Genomic DNA, 21597 nt, shown 5'->3' with positions numbered 1-21597 from the left:
AATACAGATCCGTTGCTTGCTCTAAAGCCATTGGCATCACCATGCCAAGGAGAACAAACTTTGAACTGTAATGTCTACAACTCGCTTAAAAAAAAATATGATATCATAATGCAAATATGATCTACTGGGGATGACTGGTATTAAATTAATATTAATATACCCTGGATATTTTTTTTCTCTCTCTCTATCTTTCAGGCACGTGTGCGTACAATACAGGTGCTGTGATATAGTGTGACAGAGCTTTTTTTCCCATCATCGTATTTTCTATACTGCATCAGAGTCGCAGCTTGCTCCAGGATCTCTACATTGTACATCAAAGCAGGTACTATTCAACATTTTCTTTCCTGATTAACTGAACATTGTGACTATTCGTCATTGTACTTCTACTATCACTCCATACTTGAGTATGTTTGTATTATGCATTTCATTTTTTTTCTTCTTTTTTACGTTTAGGTAGATTATTTTATTGTAGACCATATGTTATCATACCCAACATGTCATTGACCATGTTATTATGTATATGCACAGAAAGTGCTTGTGCATACATGCATGTAATTGATAAACACTTTTGGAAAATAAAGTGCAAAATCAGATAGATGAAACATACATGTACTCTTAAAATTCACCTTAATTCAAAGATATTAACAGATAGTTTGGAGGCATTCATGTTTTTGTACTTGGCATTCGACCCTATATCTGTGAAACCAATACTTTGAATATTAATGAGTTAGAAAGTCACTCTTAAAGGTAATACAAAGTTTTGGTAATATTTTAACAGGATTGGATACTAAAATTTAAAATTTGCATTACCATTGTGAAACCTATTGTTAGAATAAGCAACTTTGAAAAAATTGGGCTCTAAAACGCTAAGAATTTCAAGAAATTAAAATATCAAATGTATTGGTGCTCCCGATAAATTTCAAATAGCGCCTACTGCCATTCAATGTGTGTAGAATGAGCAAACAATGATTCTATTTTATTTTAGAACACAATGGCTCAAACCGAACGAATTCGTCAACGCAGACCTCTTAGAGGACAATCTCAGGATCAACCTACTTCAAGGAAAAGCCATCCCCAGGAGAAAAGTTTCCTGTGAGAAATTAATCTCTTTGTTTTAATATCCATAAATTTCTCACATTAACAACAAATGAAGTACTTTGAATTTAAATGAACATCATTTGGCTTCCCATTGTGATATGACTTCATAGCATTCACTTCTACTGTACATGTTGACTGTAATGCATTTTTGTCATGTTGACCTTTATTTCACAAATATTTGTAAATTGTAATCTTTATGATTTTAATAACAATATTTCAACACTAAATCTCTTGAAATTTAAATCTAGTCTGCAAATTGTGAGTAGCAATCATAAAATTCATAAATCATGTTTTACGCACATTTGTCATGAAGTTACATAATTCACACAAAAAGCAATACCACCTTGCCTATGGGTAATTCCATAGATTAGGGACCCACTTTATGACATTTTTGGTGTCCCACTTTACATAAGAAACCCACACATATTTGTGGCTCTGAGTAAAGATTGAGATTATTAAGTTATTATAGGTATGAGGATGCAATATTATGCTTGGAAATCACTTTACAATCTCACTCAACTATTTAAGTCTTTACTCAGAGCCACAAAGGTTCCTTATGTATAAAGTGGAACACTAAAAATGTCTCAAAGTGGGTCCCTAATTTATGGAATTAACCTATATGTATACCTATATTTTTAAACAATGGACAATAAAAGATATACTGGTATTCAAACATCCAATCACATAATATATCTGATTTTTTTTGTGCAGATCCAACTGCTGCAAACAGATATTATACATCGATGGTGTATTGTTCCTGATGTTGGTTATCTACCTCATGCTCAAGTCAACGCCAGTAGATCCTGAAGCATATCGGTAGACCTACATGTAGCTTTTATTTATTTTAGACCATATCAAAATAAAGGCATCGTTTAATAATGTTAAATCTAAGATGCACGGCTCTACGTGTTATCAGTGTCTGTGATATGGTGTAAAATGGAAGCCCTAAAAAAATTGCGCCTCAAAATCATAAGGAAGTTCCTCAAAAAAGTAAAAATCTTTGAGTGACCGGTTTTACCATACCCGTTTTCCCCAATAGACTGTAGTGTTATGAAAACGTTAGGAAAACGCAAAATTTGATTTCGATTTCCAATCATAAATATCTTGATAATCAGACAGGCAATCGGCTTGTAAAAGTCATAGGCTTCCTGACAGACCTAAATAATTATCATTGCAGCATGAGCTTAATCCAGGATTTTCTTTCAGAATCTGAGACAAAGTTACCCAATCATTTTAATTCCTTGTTATTTTTCAAAAATAAGCTGGGGAGTTGCATGTTGCTTGACATTTGAAATTTTTCTTATACATAAAAATGCTATTGCGTCAATTTTAACCCCAGAACAAAAATTGCAAATAATTTTGTCCTAGCAATATCACTGCACAAAAAAGGGGGGATTTTTTATGTTTATGGATAGTTGCCTGGCAACTTCCTTAAAAACTCTGAAATATTTTTTTTAAAAAACGGTTTTTGCTTGCATTGTAAATGCAGCTTATGTTGAGTACGTATGAGACAAACTTGGGCTATAATTATTTGAAGAGTATTAAAGATAACACATTGGTGTATTATCAACAGCTGGTCAGGTTTTTCACATTCTGCAGAGGTTATCAATTTTAATTTGTAATATCTTTTTCTTTTAAACCAGCTTGCCCCCTCCAAGACCTTGGACTGGTCCCTTGGCGGAGAATAACAAGCTTCAACAAGGCAAAAGATTGGTGGAGAATAAAGTCTTTGGACCAGAGTCACTTGCTCTCAAGAATGGTACAAGATTCATCTTTTTTTCTCTTTTTTTTTTTTTTTTTTTTGGGGGGGGGGGGGTCAACTTAAACTACATTTCTTAAGAGTCTCAATAAGCCAAACACTCTGACAACTATGGTATCTGCTGTCTAGGCCATGAGAAAATAGGAATTTGTATGTTGTTTGTCTCATTTATATTAAAAAGAAACAAACACACAAGGAAAGTGGTCTTTATAGACAGGTGGTCTTTATTTACAGGTACATTAAGTACTGAACATGTTTCAGTGATGAACACTATTCAAGGGGACAGAAATTATGGTCTTTATAGACAGGTTGTTGCTATTAAAAAGCAGCCTTCAGTGTATTATTTACATTTAGAGGTGTCATGGTCTAATGAATAAGTCATCGGACCGTGGATCACATGATGCATGGCTCAAAACCCACCGTGGCACTAACTACCTTCGGCAAGACATTAATCTACATTTGCCACTCTCCACCCAGGTGTTCATAAACGGGTACCCCGTAGGACACCAACGTTAATATGTTGGGATGGGGATGTGTGCACCCCGCCCCCCCCCCCCCCCACTCAGGTTTCGAAATGACCACATGCGTGTTGCCAAAATGTCCGGTAAAGGGGTACTTTTCGTGCGACAAAGTCCGGCCCGAGAATTGTAAAAAAAGGGGTGTATTTGACTTTTCACCCGGAGATTTCTTTAAAAAGGGGGTGTTTTTTTCTTTTTTTCTCTCATCTCTTTGGACTGCTGAGAAATTATTCCGAATTTAGGGGGGTACATTGAGCATTTTTCCTGATTTAGGGGGGTCTCCAAGGCAGGAAAAGCCCGCGAAAAGCCCGTGAAAGGGGGGTTCGGAAATGTTGGCAGTCCTCAGATAGGGGGTGCTTTCAAAAAGAGGGAACGAGCATATGCGTACCCTAAATAACACTGAGTGGGGGGGCCGGGGTGTGCACTTGTAAAATGGCGCCTGGCCGGAATATTCCCCAGGTAGTGGAGCCTATGTGCACTATCATGGGTGGATCAGCGCATTGATTTCATTAGCCGGGGTAATAATAATTACAGCATGTATTATGGTGATTAACTTGTAGGGAGACTCTACACTGGCACTGTAGATGGTAAAGTAGTTGAGATCAGCAATGAGAAAGATGTCAAGGTAGTAGCTCGACTAGGAGGCTCTACGTGTGGTGGTAAGTTTACTCTTTCATAGTCGCCAACCACTTTTTATCCTTACCAAGCTTGAAAAAAGTCCATGAAAGTAGATACCAAGAGAAATTTATATTTTACGTCCCGTATATTCATGTGTAACTCAATGTAAGTCTTACTTTTAAGCCCATCCATCAGTGAAATCATGAATGTTGAATTTGTTGAGTTCATGCGTTCATGCGTTCATTCCAGGAGCATGGCTGGACTAGTTTGAATGGGGGTTGGGTCGGTGGGTTGGCTGACTGTATCGGTTTACAAGTGAGCAGAAAATTTCTACTAGCATTTCACAACTAATCTTTATTAATTACTAATACAGGATATTAGTATCTTCCAATCCTGCAACCAATCCAGCGGAAGAAGAGTAAATTCCCAAACTGATCACAGTATATAAGTACCATCTCCTAATCCTGTTATGCTGGCATTAGAGATACGCATACATGCCAACATTTGAAAATCAGAAATCTGTACAAATTATGCTATTTTCAAAAAAAAGAGGAACAATCCTAACTCTCCTATTCAATACTACAGACAAATTTGTACAGGAAGAGGAACACCAGCATTAAAATGATAATTATCTTCTCCCAAAAAGAGGAATGTTCCTCTTTAATCTGAACAGTTGGCATGTATGGATACGTATCTCACGGACGATTGCTATTTTTTTGTAACATTTGCACTAGATACAATGGGTGAAGAAGAGAGATGTGGAAGGCCTCTAGCAGTGCGCTTCATAGATGAGAAGCTGTATGTCATGGATGCTTTCTTTGGATTGTACCAGCTGGATATCACAGGAGGTATGTATCAAAGGTTAAAGCAATACTGCACAAGAAGCACCAATGCAGAATTCCCTCTATCACCATCTCAGGTCAGCCTTAACAGTATGGTCCAACACGTAAAACTCCCTGCTGTACACAAAAAAGTTTTGTTCTTTTCAATTTCTGGAGTAGGACATATAAATGTACATGATTGATAGTTAAATGTAGAAGTAATGGTCTACCTATTACCTACCCATCTCCCATACTGTAAAATCCTTTAGCCACTATTAAAGGCATGACAAACTTAAAGGTAAAGACCAGTATTGGAAACGCCCCAATTTCAAAAAATGAAATGGAAGCTCTTATTACCAATCATGTGAAAGAATATGTTTTGACTAATACATGATGATAAAAATTTGGCCGGGAAACTGCCTACTAATTGATATATTTGGTAAATTAGTTTATCTACATGGTCTGTGAGAGATAAACGCACGAGTTGTGCACGTGTGCGTAAAGTCCCATGTACACCTTTCTGTGTAAAGTGCTTGTAACTTTACAAAGACTGGGCTATATTTCTTATCATTTTGATGATTCCAGAACCTTCCAGTACACACCAATACTTAGATGCTAGATGATCAACCTTTTCTGATCGATTCCACAACGTTTCTTTCACAATGCAATCGCATCCCATAACTGGTCTTTACCTTTAAGCTTCCTAGTATACAAGAAATCCACACATGGTATGAAAAGGGTGGCTAATTTGTTCTCCTTTCTTTTTCCAGGAAATTTGCCTAAACAACTGGTTTCCACAAAAACTAGCCATGGAGGTCACACGATGAAGTTCGCTAATGACTTTGAGCAGCTAGACAATGGAACGTTCCTCTTCTCCGATACAAGCCACAAGTGGCACATGACACAGAATGGGCTACTGGTCCTGGAGAATAAGGCCTGTGGCAGGTAGGACCATTGCCATTTGTAAAAAACAAAAAAATTTATACCCTTTTAGATTTAAAGCCCCACTGTACTACTGGTATACATGTACTTGCTCCCTCTATATAGAAAACAAAGCCTTTTAAGTGGTGCCTGTTGGTCCCCCATGATCCTCTTTTTCTTACTTTAGTTGAGAGCTGAGTTGATGAGATAGCCACCTGTCAGTGACCACGCGGGGTGGTCTAATCCCTCCTGGCCAAATTAGTACAGACGAGCTTTAAATAATAATAGTAAAGGGCCGAGGCACACTTATACGCAATAATGGCTTCAGTCATCTGTTCTGCTGGCACAGAATCTTATTTGAAACTTAAACACAATTTCATTATTAAACTTTTAAGCGGAGTCTAGCTCAGTGAGTCTTGTCACGAGCAACTTAAATATTCAGGTACAGAGCCAATGGGGCACACTAGACGCTTAATGTAGGTAAAGAAATAGCTTGAGTATCAATTTCTTGAAAGATGGAAGTGTTTTCAAGTTTCCTTCATATTCGCCCTTTCTCATGCAGATTGCTCTGGTATGACCCCGAGACCAAGACCAGTGGGGTAGTGAAGGACGGACTCTACTCTCCCAACGGCATTCAGCTCTCACCCAAGAAAGACTTCCTCCTCATAGCAGAATCAACCAGATATCGTATCTCAAAGTAAGCACTAAAGAGAAGAGGTGTCGTGGACGAGTGGATATGTCACCAGACTGTGGATCACGAGGTCCGCGGTTCAAGTCCCACCACGGCACTAATGTCCTTTGGCAAGACGTTAATCCACATTTGCCACTTTCCACCCAGGTTTTAAATGGGTACCTGGTAGGATGCGAAAGTTAATGTGGTTGGATGAGCAAGTGGCGCTTGTAAAAGAGGGACTGGCTGGAAAGCTCCCCAGGGAGTGGAGATTGTGCATACATTGTGTGCGGGTAAGCCTGAATCCGATGAGCGGGGTAATAATATGTACTTTTGCACGTAAAACACTGCCTAGATTATAGATACCACCAAGAAAAAGAGGAATTCATCGCTTGACTCAGATGTGTCAACCTATAAATATAATTATATAACCTTTGACAGAATTAAGTTATAAACGGAATACTCTGTAGGCCTATATATTAGTTAAAACAAACAGAATTGTGGATTGGAATGAATTCTAAATGCATGTTTAAAAATCAAGGTAGGTTGGGCAGAAATTGAAATGCAAAGTATTTGAGTGTGCGATTGGGCTTTTCTGTATTTGGAATTAATATAAATAATAGCTTTTTTCATCCAGTATTCTTTCCGTCCTATACTATGCCTCTTTCTTAGATATTATGTGAAAGGTCCAAAGGCGGGCAAAACCGAGATATTTTCTGACAACCTGCCGGGCATGCCAGACAACATCAGCCCGAGTCGCAACGGGGGCTACTGGGTGGGCTTCGCACTGGCCAACTCCAGGATGGGACCCATGAAGATGGACGTGGTCGCCCCTTTGCCCTGGCTTAGGAAAATTGTGGCCAAGGTAATGATATTGTTTCAAAACTTACCTTAAAATTGTCAATTATTTCCTTAAATAGTTCTGATATCATCTGTTTGGAACCAGAAGGACATTAACTCATATGCCAGTACTTTAAAACACAGAGGTTAATGCCCTTCTGGCTTAGAATAGACAATATATTTCTTGACCCCACCCAGAAAAAGAAATTACAAAAAAGATGAAAGGCAACTCCTATAATATTTGAAGGGACCTCAATAAAGAGGAGCCATATATAAAATCTTTACTTCCATTTTTAGAATCTCACTAAAGTTGAATGCCTGAGGGCAGTAGGCCTAACCAATGCAATAAATTGAGACTATACAGTATATCATTTTGTGAATCATTGTATAAATTTGTTCATGCCAACAAGAATTCAAAATCATATATTGTTTTACATTATCTAGCACATAACATGAATACTTCATGGAAAGTTATTATCATTATTACCACTGGTCACTGGAGTTCAAGCCTGCACAAAAGTGTGCACCATCTCCACCTGTTATGTTTTATGAACATGCCAAATGCATCAATGACATTGACAAGAATGTTAATATCTCTTGCAGCTTGTTGATCCTACTTCGCTGGTGTCCTACATGCCCCAGTACGGTCTCATCATAGAGCTGAATCAGAAGGGAGAGATCGTCCAAAGTCTCCACGATCCCTCAGGAAAGGTTGTGCCTTCCGTCAGCGAGGTCCTCGACACTGGAGATGCTCTCTACCTTGGATCTTATCATTCTCCATTCATTGTCAAAGTAGATTTATAATATATCAAAGACCCATTCAGTCCTAAGTATTAGGTTTTTGCTGAGCATCACCATTTCTAGTCAAAAGTAGACTTACATGTACATGTAGAATAGACAAAGATCTCTTTAGTTATGAGGTTCTTGATTACCTCAGATTCTATCATTCTCCCGTCCTTGAATAAAAGGATACCCTTTGCCTCAACTAATATCATTCCCCACTGCTTGTTAGACTTAGAATTACCACATTTTTCCTGTTCCATTCAGTCTACTACACCATGGATACTCTAGCCTACAGGTAATGTATACCGGTAACCTGGGATCTTAGTCTTACCAGTAACTATTTCCTGTTGAGGATTTCAATTACCAAAGACTCTTTCCTGTAACCTACACTGGGAATGCTCGAGCCTTTACCTATGATCTTATCATTCCATATTTCCTGTCCAAGTACTTTAGATACCATATAACCAAAGATTCATTAAGTGGGTGAGTTCTCACATTGGGAATGCTCAGGCCAATACTTGTCATCTTCTTTTGAATACAGTCTTTCACAATTGGCCTTATTCGTAATGTAACCAAATGTAATGCATGCGTCTTTGTTAAGTGCCTACATGTAAATACAAATTATTTCATTCACCTGTTTAGAATAATTGTATTTTAATAGTCAGAATGCAAACTGCACCATGTGTTGTTTGGTAAGGCAAGCCACATTGTTTGTCCTAACTACATGTAGCGTCTAATACTGTATGCAATTCACATTCCTATTGTCTTATTGAGATACAATTATTGTCAAACAGTATAATGTGTGTCTCAATACAGGCATCGATGTCCTTGTCGTATGAAACTATACAGTACCTGCCTTTCATCATGTTTTAATTTTGTACATGCCAGAGACATGCATATGGGCAACTAATGCTATGGTCACATTACCCAAAAGTAGCCTGCTCCGCGGCCGAGCGGCGAGTTTTTAACCAATTCTGCCCGGCGGCTGCCCGGCTACCGAGCGGCGGCCGCCCAGGCACCGCTAGTTTTTAGGGCATCGCTCGGTCGCCGCTGAAGTTTTAGCGCAAAGTTGAAATTTGGGCGGCGCCTGCTCACTTTTCACTCGCCGCCCAAAATACGCTCGGTGCCTGGGCGAACGCCGCCCGGGCACCGACCCAATTGCTGGGCGATGCCTAAACTCCAGCAGCGACCGAGCAGGCTACTGATCGCTCGGTCGCTGCTCTGATTTGTGACCATAGCTTTAGCTGTGCGTTTTAATTTTTTAGATGGGAACTTTTTTTGCACGGTAGGTGTGGTAAGAATTGTTTACAATCTTGGTCCTGTTTTATGAAAAACATTATTACTGGTTTCCTGTAAAAGTAAATTATTATTCATGGACACAACATATAATGAAGTAGTCATGGAACCTTTATCATACATGTATGTGTGTAAATGGTATAGTGGGAAGGCATAAATGATAACAAGACAGAAATCGTTATCCGTTAACTGAAAATGTATGCAAGGAAAGGAATCTCCCTAATGTTATTAAAAATATCTTAGGATTTGTCACAAATTGAAATACATTGTATCCCATATTATCTTGACCTTTGGCTGTGGTTTTGATTTCCACCATTTTCTGTAGGGTATGAACTAGCTAGGAGGTGGCAAGGAGAGGTTCCATGGTTGAAAAAGTATACGTGTGGTACATAGCAAAGTCATTGTGAAGTAAAAGCACTTTTATCTGTAATCCTTGTAGTGTATAACTTGCTCAGAATGCATGTTGTTTAAATTCGTAATTTGTAGAATAAAGCGTATTCTTAAAAACAGAATGTGACTGTCTATATCCTTGTAATGTTTCTGGCTTTATAGTACTTTTTACTTGTTTGCACAAAAAAAGACTATTCCATTACTGTTTTTTTTCCTTCAATTACAACACAAGCAACGTTAACCTGTACACGACTGAATTCTCACATTCCCCTAGACTTTGTGCAGGTTACACCAAGATCCCTTTAAAGCCCCACCGCACTACTTATAGCTACTTGCACCATCCATTTACAGTGCCTAATCGGTGCCTGTTGGTCCCCCATGATCCTCTTTTTCCTATGTTGATTGACAGCTGATTTGATGAGATAACCACCTGTCAGTGACCTTGCAGGGAGGTCTAATCCCCCTGACCAAACTAGTGCAGATGGGCTTTAATAACACAAGTTTGGGCACTCATTTCACGATTTGCAAAAACAGTCTTTACTTACTCTGAGATGTGAAGAAATATTCTTGATCCATCATCGTCTGAGGAGATGAACCCGTGTCCTTTGCTCCGCTCAAATTCAGCAATCGTACCTTTCTTGAGGGGGCCTTCAGATGCTACCCTGGACCTGAGTAAGCATAATGATCAGAGAAAAGAATTACTTGTGGTACAATAAGAATGTTAAAATTCAATAAAAACGAAAGGCCAAAAAAGAAAAAAATCAATGAATTCACCTTAAGCCTAAAAAAGAAAGATGTTGTATTGCCCTTTGCGACCGACCTAAAAATCTTGAAATCTACAATCAGCTTTTTGTCTAACCGTTTTTTGAGGAAAAAAATATTAAAGCATTAAAAACTGAGAAATATAAGCCTAAAGAGGGAGGGGGAAAAAAAATAAAGTTAAAAAAAAGAAAATGATTTCTGACTGACCGATCCATGTTTTGGCACCTCAAGGGCAATAAAACATCTTTTTTTTAGGCCTTATGTTGTGGAAACTTTAAGGAAAATCTATTTGTAATGGTCAACAACTTGAAAGGAAGAAGAAAAATCAGAGAAGAAGACTGGTGAAAGTTTTAATGAAATTGGACATGACATAAGAAAATTTGATTTTTTTAATCAAGAGTATAGGAAAGAAAGATTACGTCCAAAGGAATTGCTAAAAAAAGATATGATATCAAATTTACAACAACAAATAAAGGGCCAGATGAGGTACAGAGAAGAGGTGTAACAGTAATAAAGCGGAATTTACTGGCACGGAAATGTGCGTCGGGAACGCAAAACTGAAATGTTAATTGTTGAAAATATGAGATTTATTACTCAGAGGTAGAACCTGGTGGTTAGGCTATGGAGCTGGTAAGTATACATACCATCTTAATGAGGCTTCATATTTCATTCACATTTTTGTCAAAAAGGGAACTTTTTGTTTTAATAAACAAAAATCACTAATTACATGTATTACTTCCGGACACGTATTTCCTTGCCATTACTTTTCGCAAAGCTACGCAACCTGGAAGTTTTTTTGCAGAGCTCATTAGAGTTGATGAATAGATCGTCAGTGAGACACGCCCATCTAAATACTGACATAAAACTACACAAGGAGAGGGGAGGGGGGGGGGGATACTTGACACTTAAAAGGAATGACAAAAAAGCCAAGAATTACCCCCCCCCCCTCCCCATCCTCTAATCTTGTACGTCTTTTTAACGCTGAACTCTGCAACAATCACCTCTAAACACCCACCCATCGTAAGACATAGTCTGTAAAACTCACCAAGATTATTCTGAATGCTAAATATATTACTCATTGCGGATATAGTATCAAAAATAATATCACTAGTGATAGTGGTTTGTCTCGCAATGTATGGTCAACAAGGGATCTAAAAGATCATGAAGCTTCTTGCCCCGCTGCAACACTTCGTCAGGTGATAAAATCTAATGTTGTCATGATCTTTTAGATCCCTTGTTGGCCATACATTGCGAGACAAACAAATATCACTAGTGATATTATTTTTGATATTATTCTGAATATTTGGAAACAAAGACTTGGAAAAGTATACTTACACCGAGGTTGTCCTGGTCCGTCTGGTAACAACGGGACTTGGAATCAAGAAGTGATGTTTGGCATGGTGCTTGGGCAGTGAGCTCTTCTCTGGAGAACCCTGAGGTGATGAAGATGCTTGTGCTTCTGACATGATGATAACTGATGATTTTCAAATGCTGTTCTTCCTCTTGGGTAATTTTGATGAACAAAAAATTAACTAAAGGAGAATAAATGAAAGTAAATACAAATTGTAAATGAATAAATAAAAAGATAAACTGCAAAACAAAAATGAATATAATTTTACCAAATAAATTGCATTCACTTAAACACTTTTTGACTTATCATATTACTCTAGATTTTAAAAACTCTTCAATTTGTCAAACAAATGTTAAGTTACCCAGCATCATCATGATTAAAAAAAGGAAGTTAAAACAAATGCTGCCCTGGTCTATGGGAGGTTGAATAATATTGGAAAGGAGACACCTATATTTCTTTAAATGGGTCTCCATTTATTTTTAAAAATGTCATAAAATTAGAAAATGGCGAAACACAATCTGTAAAAAATAGGCTCAAATGTACGGAAAACCAAGGAAATTTACACCAACGAAACTTGTATGTTTCTTTCGTTTAATACTTAGATCTCAGGGCGCGACAAACCCGCTTGCCCGACGTCCCGGGGCAACCAAATTGAGCCGTCGGGCAAGTAAATCAAATTATCACTTGCCCGATTTGGGCAAGTGATACTTTTACAGTAATTTCCTAGTGTCCAAGAACTCTACCATTCACCCGTCAACTTCTTACCCGTCGTCAAAATCCAGAAGCAAAAAAGCGATCGTTCCGATTTCGAAAAAACTTCACAGACAGCTAGCCAGCTCAGCTAGCTCAGCGCGCATGCAACAGTGACACTCAAGTTCAAGCCATGAATGCCGCTCCGCCTCCACGCACGGCCGGCCGTGAGCTAGCTAGAGACAGCTAGCGCGATCGTACCAGCTGCGAGCTTATTCGCGCTCTCTCTCTCTAGCTCTGCAGGCCGCACCGACAGGCCTTTGCTATTCTCTGATTGCCGATTGGTTGAATCACGCCAAATATGACGTCATTATTCTAGGGAAATGAACACGTGCGAATCGGAATGGAATAAACAACAGGGATTTTCTAGTAAGTACAAAAAGTCAAATGTTTGATATTTATTCATAATGACTGTTAATGATTGTGAACATATTATTTAAAACTCGCTGCTCATATAAATCAGATGAATGTTTTTGTCTCGTTTTCAATTTATTACTGCGGTCTCAAGATCAGAGTCCTTTTTCGCTTTAAAGTTTGGGCAAGTGGAAATATTGTTTGGGCAAGTAAATTGAAAACCCACTTGCCCGACAGGGCAAGTGGTGAAAAAAATTCTTGTAGCACCCTGGATCTAGTCTATTTGTCATCAGACATCAGCATTGCCATATAGATCTATTGATTCATTAAAATGTTTATCATATCATTTGAAAATGACCTCAGCAGGTTTTAAAAAATATTGCTTGAATGTATAACAGTAGATACAGTGTTGCTGCCCCTCTTTAAGTTTAATACATGCAGCCAGGTTGGAAATGCTACTACTACGTGTACAATCTCTCTGGCCTGCTGGATTTGTACAGGGTCCTAGGCCTAGCCTGGCCCTAACCCTAGCTACAGACTACATATGTAGCTGTCTCAACTCTCATTGATCATTCTCATTCTTAATCATAATTCATAACCATATTCATTGATTGGCCAAAAAACGTTTGCGATTTATTGATTGATATTCATCGCAGCTAACAAGCGACCATAACTTAGGGACTGCAAATTTGCAATTGATTAGAGAGGACTTGTGCTTTATTTTATCAACCGCAACTTTTTAATTTTATATGGCGGGACGGGCCGCCCCGCGCCGCCGGGGCTCTGGCTCTGGCTGGCCTGGTTAACGTTAGTCAGCATGGCCATGGTTAGGCACACACAGTACAATACACACACACCCCCAATCAATGACCAATCCCCAGCCGCCAGGCCAGGCATGTTTCTGACGAAAATAAGGAAGCGCAATGCCTATGACTACGTAGCTACATGGTCTAGTATGAGCGGATCCGGAATAAACCAATTGTTAGGCTTAATATGAATAACGAAAGCATGGCCAGTGTCAATGTTTTTCACAAAATATTCCCACTCAACTCACCTCTTCTCAAAGCATTGATGTAAACAACATACATGAATATGCATACATATGCAATATATTTAGCTGCTCCTCTAGCTCAGCTCAACTAGCTATAGCTAGCGTATGTTTCAAACCTTGAGTACATGGACAGCAAAATTACGATATATATGCGCAGATATTACAAAAAGGTGCTGAAGAGGAATTCTCTGCGTATTATTCACACAAAAACGGCGATCACTGCAGCTAGTTACATATTCGTGCGCTATTCGACCTCGTATGAATAGTATTTCAGACGTGATTTGGGATACGGATATGCGCCGATATAAACTGAAGCGGCCGCACGCAGAGGAAATCAATATGGAGAAAAGGACACAGGATTCAACTTTATAAGGTAGTTTTAGGTGTAGCTTGGTTGTTTCTGGCTTTAACAAAATGCAATTGATCTCTGTGTGAGTTAGTATGCTTATTGTATGGATATTGTTTGATTGAACGCATTCCGAGATCTCGTTTGTTCTCTGTCTTGACTATCGTAAAGATAAACCTAAATTTAAAAGTCAACAGATCAACTGCATGTAGGCCTACATAGATGCGTGCATCCGCCTGGTCCCTAGGAACGCAGTGCATCCGTTTTGGATTCACCATTCTAAAGATTTGGTTTTTGAGTTTGACAAGAGTCTAGAGTTAGGGAGACATGCAAATATGATTTGTAAACTAAAGCATTTTGGAGCTCCTTGTTAAATGACCAAAAAAAAGAATCAACATTGAAACTGAAATACATTTTTGCAACACCTAGAGGCTAGAATCTACTCAGTCACTGCCTAAATTAAAGATCTACTTTCAGCACCCTGGCATGTCATGAATGATAATGGAATTTCTGCAGCATGACCATAGATACAGCATGCAAAAGATGAAAAGTGCGAAAGTCAGCACATGGTGAGCCCCAGAAGAAGAGCAAAATAACCACGCGACTCACAGAGCCTTGCAGTTTCTGTCCAGTTTCTCGATTAGTTTCATATCAATAGATGATGAATTTGTGCAATTTTAATTATAACACTGAATTTGCAGTGCTGGGATAATGTCTGGATATGTGTAGTCTTGATGGTTTCTTCAAAGTTACCCTTTCAGAATACAAAGTACCTAGCATGATAATAGCATTAATCAGTCTTAATCGATTTTCATACAAACATTTGGAATTTTATCTTGAATAAAGTATACTAGACCTAGATCTAATACTAGACAGAAATAACCATCTGATTTGGGTCATTTCTTTAATAAAACTGACATTTGTTGACATTCCCCAATACAGATGGTAACCCAGAGATCTCGTACCGTGGGGGTAGCTAGAGCCAACAATGTACATCTTTTCGTTCAAAACATTTTCTCCCCGATTTTCTTTATTTAGATCTAATTTTCTGATTTCTAAATCAGATGTAAATTAGGTCGGTATGTCATTTGTCCTAATTGCAGTTATCAAAATTTGATAACTTAATATTAAATGTATAATTTACGGACTTACTTGTATGAATTATCCAATTTGCATCTCAGAACTGTGAAACAGTACGTTCATGTACTCGAACATAGGGCTATAAGACTTTCTCGGATTAATCATTAATTTAGGATCTAAATAAGCAAGCTATCGTAAGTCAAATAAGCTATATATATGTTATTTTTAATTTTATTATAATTGCAGCAGTTATGAGGATGTAAAGAGTGAAAATCTCGTTGCATATCTCATTCATCGCGGTCCGGTCGAACCGAACCATTTGTTCCGTACAGTCCCGTACAGTCCCGATAGGCCATACTTCAGTCTCTATAATCCGAGGTCTAGTGGAGCCAGACGTAGTCTCAGTGGAACAACCGACGACTAGAGAGACTGAAGTTTTCGGTCTAACTAATACTGCCTTTGGTATTCTTATATTTTTCCAAATTCAATTGTATTATAATATTTGTTGTAGTACAAATTATGCAGATATATTAGACTGTGCTGCATAATAGCTCTTGATTCGCTTAAAATACTACAACTAACAAATCTCATTGAAATGAAAATATGTGCTTTTACTTAGATTTGATTTTAAAATACTTAGGAATATTTTTATTCTCTCATTTTCAATGTCCAGCTGGCATGGAGACTACACTGCAGTGCTTAATAATGCATCAACATCATCAGCTGGTGTAACCATGATTAAGTGAACTTGTGAGGTCCTTGATATGACAAACAGATGAACAGGGAATGAGTCTACATCTACACCTGATTACCCAAAGGGAAGCTTCATAGAGTCGTCAGCTGTGAAAACCGATGGAGCAGTTTGGCCAGTTAAGCAATAGGCTGAATATTTCAGGACTGCAATACAAGTGTTGATGACAATCTGTTGACATTTGAGAATGAGTCTACATCTACACCTGATTATCTGAAGGGAAGCTTCATAGAGAACTTTGTCAGCTTTGATGAAAACCCATGGAGCAGTTTGGCCAAGCAATTGGTTGAAGAATTCAGGACTGCAATACAAGTGTTGATGACAATCTATTGACATTGAGAATGAGTCTACATCTACACCTGATTATTAAAAGGGAAACTTCATAGAGTCGCTAGCTGTAAAAACCCATGGAGTAGTTTGGCCAAGCAATAGGCTGAATAATTCAGGACGGCAATACAAGTGTTGATGACAATCTGTTGACATTTGATTGAGAATGAGTCTACATCTACACCTGAAGTGAACCTTGTGTCAATTTTAGCCAACCAAACCCTACCAGCAATTCACAATGGCAAAGCAAAAGCAAATCAACCTCCAGGTGCTTCTGCTCCTGACTGGGGTATTCTTCACAGCTCTATCAGCTGCAAAGGCCTGCTTTGTTCCATATGTCTCTATCTACCTGAGACAGTTAGGTCTGTCAGCCATGCAAGTAGGAGTCATATTGGGTTGTCAAGGTTTGCTCGTAGCCTGTACAGCATCCTGCATCGGGAGGTTCCTGATAAGATTCCGGTATGCCAGGTTGTTCTTGCTTCTTGCTATCGTCCTCTACCTAGGAGGAGTGTTGGGTTTCACCCTCATCCCAACTTCTAGCACGGCTCTGTTTCAAGTATACTGCGTTGGTTTTAGCAACAACACAAACAACACGGCATCATCTGGTGTCTCGAATGCCGTAGTTTTGCTTCAACAAAATGACAGTCATCGAGAAGTTGTATCGACTGTAGCAACCAAAGTACCCTCTCCCATGTCTCCAGAGAACCCAGTGACAACTGCAAAGGTGAAGAATTTGCCTGAAGTACAGGATATTAGCTTGAAAACCACCACGCATCTTGCTCCAGTAATTGAGAATCTCCCTGGCACAGTTGCAACGGTCGAGAAGATTCAAGACACTTTGACAGAATCAAAGGACAGTCTGGTACAGACAGTAAATACAATGGATGAGGTACATGTAGACCCTGAAAGTGTTGCTGAACCTCAATATGAAAATATGCAGAGCCATAAAGCAGAGGAATTTGATACCCAGGACTTTGATAGCCAGGCATCATCCCCTACTGCTGGTAGCTTTCCGAGAAGTCGTCACCGACCAGGTAACAACAACAGACAATACCCCAAAATGGAAGGTGATCCTTACGTACCACGAAAACGGTATCGGGGTCAGCAGTTGCATAATGACCAGAACCCTGGAAGGTACATGGGTGAGTCGCTGGATCCTCTTCCAGATTGGAATTGGCAAACTGAATCTCAGACGGACTTTGATACGGAGAGGTACCCTGCATGGGACCGGGATCAGGATCACCAAGGGTTGCAAGACAACAAAGATGATCATGATGGATATAATGAGGATGTCCTGGACTGGCTTCTAAGAAACGGAGCGGGTCGAACTTCATCTCATGGTCAACAATATTTGAGGAATCGAGTTAAGAGGAGTGATATTATTGCCAATGAGACAACAAGCATTACTCCCTCCAAAGAGGAAGATGCTACAGGACCGTCTACAGCAGTAACCACCAAGGAAATTGATGATGCCACTTCAAATGGAATTTCAAGCACATTCTGGTTGGCTCTGCTTGTAGTTGTCATAACAGGTACTTTTGCCGGACCCATTGAGCACATGTGTGATACAGCCCTGTACCACCAACTAGATAACATTGATGAACTGGACAAATACAAGAGGCCATCTCTACTCACCATGCCTGTGTTTGCTGCCATGGCGCTCGTGTCAGCTCTCGTGGTGGATAGCACTGCATGTTTCCTTTATGGCAACGCGAGTCACATGGCTATCCACTTCTACTTGAGTGCTGCTTTCATTGGTGTCGTATTTCTGGTTGGGATAATCGTTCCCCTCAGCCACAAGATCAAGAATCAACAAGAAGGCAAGTACATCAAAAGCATCAAGTTCCTGTACAGTGACGGTCACACAGCAGTGATGTGCGTCACCCTGGTCGTGACAGCCATGATATCCTCTTGCAGCGACGGCTTCTTGTTCTGGCTGATCCAGGATCTGCATGGATTAGAAACTACCATGGGTGTCAGCTTGGCAGTGGCCTTCATGACTGAGCTACCTATGTCAATGATCTTCACGCCTTGGCTCGTCCAGAAGTTGGGGAATGTCTGGCTGCTGGCCTTGGGTACCGCCTGCCTGGGACTCCAGAATCTTTACTACTCTGTCCTTTGGACACCATGGGCAGTTGTTCCCATCCAGCTTCTTCATGCTCTTGGCAGGTCGGCCATCAGAGGGTGCATCTTGGCCTTCCTCAATGAAGCATCTCCACCAGGGATGGGAAAGGCCATCCAGGTGACAGTTCTTGCTCTGGAGCAGGGGGTGGGAATGGCCCTGGGTAGCATCTTGTGGGGTGTCCTCTACGGAATCCTCACCGTGAAACTGATCTTTGTAGCGGCGGCCATCATGGCCCTGGTATGGACTGTAGTCCTCATCATCTGTGCTTGCAGGCTGCCAACGAAGAAGCGATTCATGTACGCCAAGCTGTTGCAGTCGGACATGGAGATGGATATGAAGGGAGGAGCTTTTGGTAGTGACTCAGAGGACAATGAGGAGAAGCAATGGTTGCATGATGCCATCAGGGATGAAGATGATGGAGAGTAAGTAAGAATTCCACACATCAATGATTCCTATATCTATAGACATCCATTCCAAATGTTTAAATCCTTGTGCATTGTTGACTGAAATTGTGGCTGATAGAGATAAGTAACCATTTCTAAAACAGATCTAATTTTGCGTTGTGCCCAAATCTTGATGTACTGTAAGTAGATTGAAGTTGGAAAATGTTCATTAATCAAAAGATCTCTTAGTTGTCGGTAGTCAAAATTGCAGACAATTAGCATTTTCCTTCATCAAAAATAGAATTTAAAAAAGAGAGGCATACTGTATTGAATTTCAAGCATACTTGTACATCAATGCTCTGAAACAGACATCCATTCAGAAAGATATATATTATGTACTTTATATAGTCTTGTGCAGCTGTGTTTTGACTAGAAACACAAGAGTACTAATGCAGTGAATTTTGACTACAGTGTGTACTTATAATTCAAATTATCAAGTAGCAGTAAAGTTATTGTAACATGAGTGATATATTGACTGTCTATTCCAAATTTATTTTAAAAGCAAGGTTGTTCTTATTTTATGCCATTTTCAAGGAAGAATTGAGTGTTGTTGACCAAGAAAGGCAAGTAAACAAGTTAATATGGGTTGGATGATTTTTTTATTTTTATTTACTAAAGTACTTAATCACCATGATGCATTACTACTTCACACAAAAGAAATTGACGTTATTATTAAACTAACAGTGCTAGATTTGAAAGTCAATTGAACCTTGAATTTTAAAAAAAAATGCTGGGCCTCATATACATGTAATATCTTTCCTTGCCTCTTAAATGATATTTATACTGAAGAAATTGTGAAAGTTTATATGGAAATAATATTGATGGCAAATACAAACAGATAATTTAAAGAAATCTTGTTGGAAGCAATTCAGCTATGATTCAAATGTGTTCAATGATTTAATCTTAATTATACCTTGATTTGAAGTTTTGAACTTTATAAGTTTTCAACAGTTATTAGCATCAGAAAAGAAAACCAGCTTGAAAATTAAGAGCTTTCTTTTGCTGAGATATATACAGTATGTGTGACTGATGAAAATGAGGAAGGTTCTCATATTTTCGTGAAATTTTCCTAAATGTATAAATTGTACACCATTCAGTGCTGGAGATGACAATTTTGGGATGTATGCTTATTGCATAGTTTTATCACAATACTTGGGCAAGTACTGAAAATCTCTTTCATTGTAGGTCCATGCAGATATAACTAAAACTGTTCAGGCATATTTATGAACAGGATGAGTCTTCATGAAACTATTTCATTGACTACAGAGTATAAAGAAAAAGAATATAACTTGTGCAATATGATCTGATTACAAAATGAATTATACATGTAGTTATATGTGTAAATATCTTATTTCAGAGTGTGGTAATACAGTAAACAACCAAGTTATATACATGTACGGTACCCTTACCAAGTTTTGTAATTTTCCAAGTAGTTTTCTATAACATGTTTCTTGAGAACTGGCTACCTACATGTAAGTGTGACATACCTGTATTAAGGTTCACATCTAAATGTATTCAACAAAGGCCCTAATTCAACCAGTTCACCTTTCATTCTTGAGTTATGAAAAACACAAAATCATCAATTTTACAAGGAGTATTAATAATGAAGCTGTTAACTGTATTCTAATTCTGTAGGTGCATATACTTTAATCTCACCTTGCTTGTCATGAACACCATACATGTAGTACTATAAATTTTATTGGCAGGTTATAGAAAATGAAAATGATTCTTGTATTCTGATGTACATTGTAGGCCTGGCTACTGTACGTAACTACGTATACTATATAAAGACTTTGTACCTATAGAGCGACAGAGATGTAGGCCAAATGTATAATCAACTATTACAACAGTGCAATCTATCTGAAACTTGATAAAAAACAACTCAAGAAACATTGCCATGAGTTACTTTATATTTTTGGTAGCTGATGAAATGCAATTTCAAAGTACAAATGTACATATACATTTAATATTCTAATGTACAATGGCATTGACTGTATTAGTTGGATGAATTGTCTGTTTGGGGCAAGAAGAACATGCAGTATTGATTGTTAATATCTGTTACTCTGTTCTTACATGTATATATATCATTTAAATATTCAGGAATAGTGAAAAGAGTGTACGAGAGGGGAAAAAATCAGGTAATGGTTAAGTGTGCTTGATAATTCATAGCGAGTTCTGTTTGGTCACAAACACAATAAAGGACCACAGAAAACAGAAGAAGTTTTGAGAGATCTTCTTATTCTTAGGATTGCTTGATAATCAGTTGTACTGAAAGTAAATATGTGTGCAGTAAATTGTACACAGTCTAATGTACACTCTTCATTGCTTCAATTATCAGTGTACATATTTGTACATTTGTACATTATCAAAAATGAGTAGCTTTCCTTGTTAGAATCTGAAAGATACTTAATAATTTTGACAAAAGTGAAAATGATGATTGTAACCCTTGCTTGAATCCCCAAACTCAGTGTTTTATTCAGCACATTTATGCATTCCAAATGATAATAGTACTTAATAGTAGTCTTTACGTTAACTGAAATAAC

General features: G+C 38.5%; 2 protein-coding genes across 2 annotated transcripts; both read left to right on the top strand.

Annotated features, from left to right (window-relative positions):
• Positions 1 to 265: 265 nt before the first annotated feature.
• On the top strand, positions 266 to 8124 carry LOC100890367 (adipocyte plasma membrane-associated protein). Its single transcript, XM_030985093.1, has 10 exons — positions 266 to 322; positions 986 to 1092; positions 1810 to 1914; positions 2742 to 2857; positions 3936 to 4034; positions 4728 to 4841; positions 5585 to 5759; positions 6298 to 6432; positions 7078 to 7270; positions 7849 to 8124. The coding sequence occupies exons 2-10, from the start codon at positions 992 to 994 to the stop codon at positions 8047 to 8049; spliced, it is 1239 nt and encodes a 412-aa protein (XP_030840953.1). The 5' UTR covers positions 266 to 322; positions 986 to 991; the 3' UTR covers positions 8050 to 8124.
• A 6027-nt stretch (positions 8125 to 14151) lies between these two features.
• LOC583642 (major facilitator superfamily domain-containing protein 6-like protein B) lies at positions 14152 to 19772 on the top strand. The gene is made up of 2 exons (XM_030984283.1): positions 14152 to 14355; positions 16082 to 19772. Exon 2 carries the CDS (start codon positions 16725 to 16727, stop codon positions 19035 to 19037), a length of 2313 nt encoding a protein of 770 aa, XP_030840143.1. The 5' UTR covers positions 14152 to 14355; positions 16082 to 16724; the 3' UTR covers positions 19038 to 19772.
• Positions 19773 to 21597: the final 1825 nt, after the last annotated feature.

Source organism: Strongylocentrotus purpuratus, unplaced genomic scaffold (assembly GCF_000002235.5).
Source record: "Strongylocentrotus purpuratus isolate Spur 01 unplaced genomic scaffold, Spur_5.0 spur5_scaffold_14, whole genome shotgun sequence".
Classification (NCBI taxonomy): Eukaryota; Metazoa; Echinodermata; class Echinoidea; order Camarodonta; family Strongylocentrotidae; genus Strongylocentrotus; species Strongylocentrotus purpuratus.
Note: the sequence above shows the minus strand (reverse complement) of the source record. Positions and strands in the feature narration are given on the sequence as shown.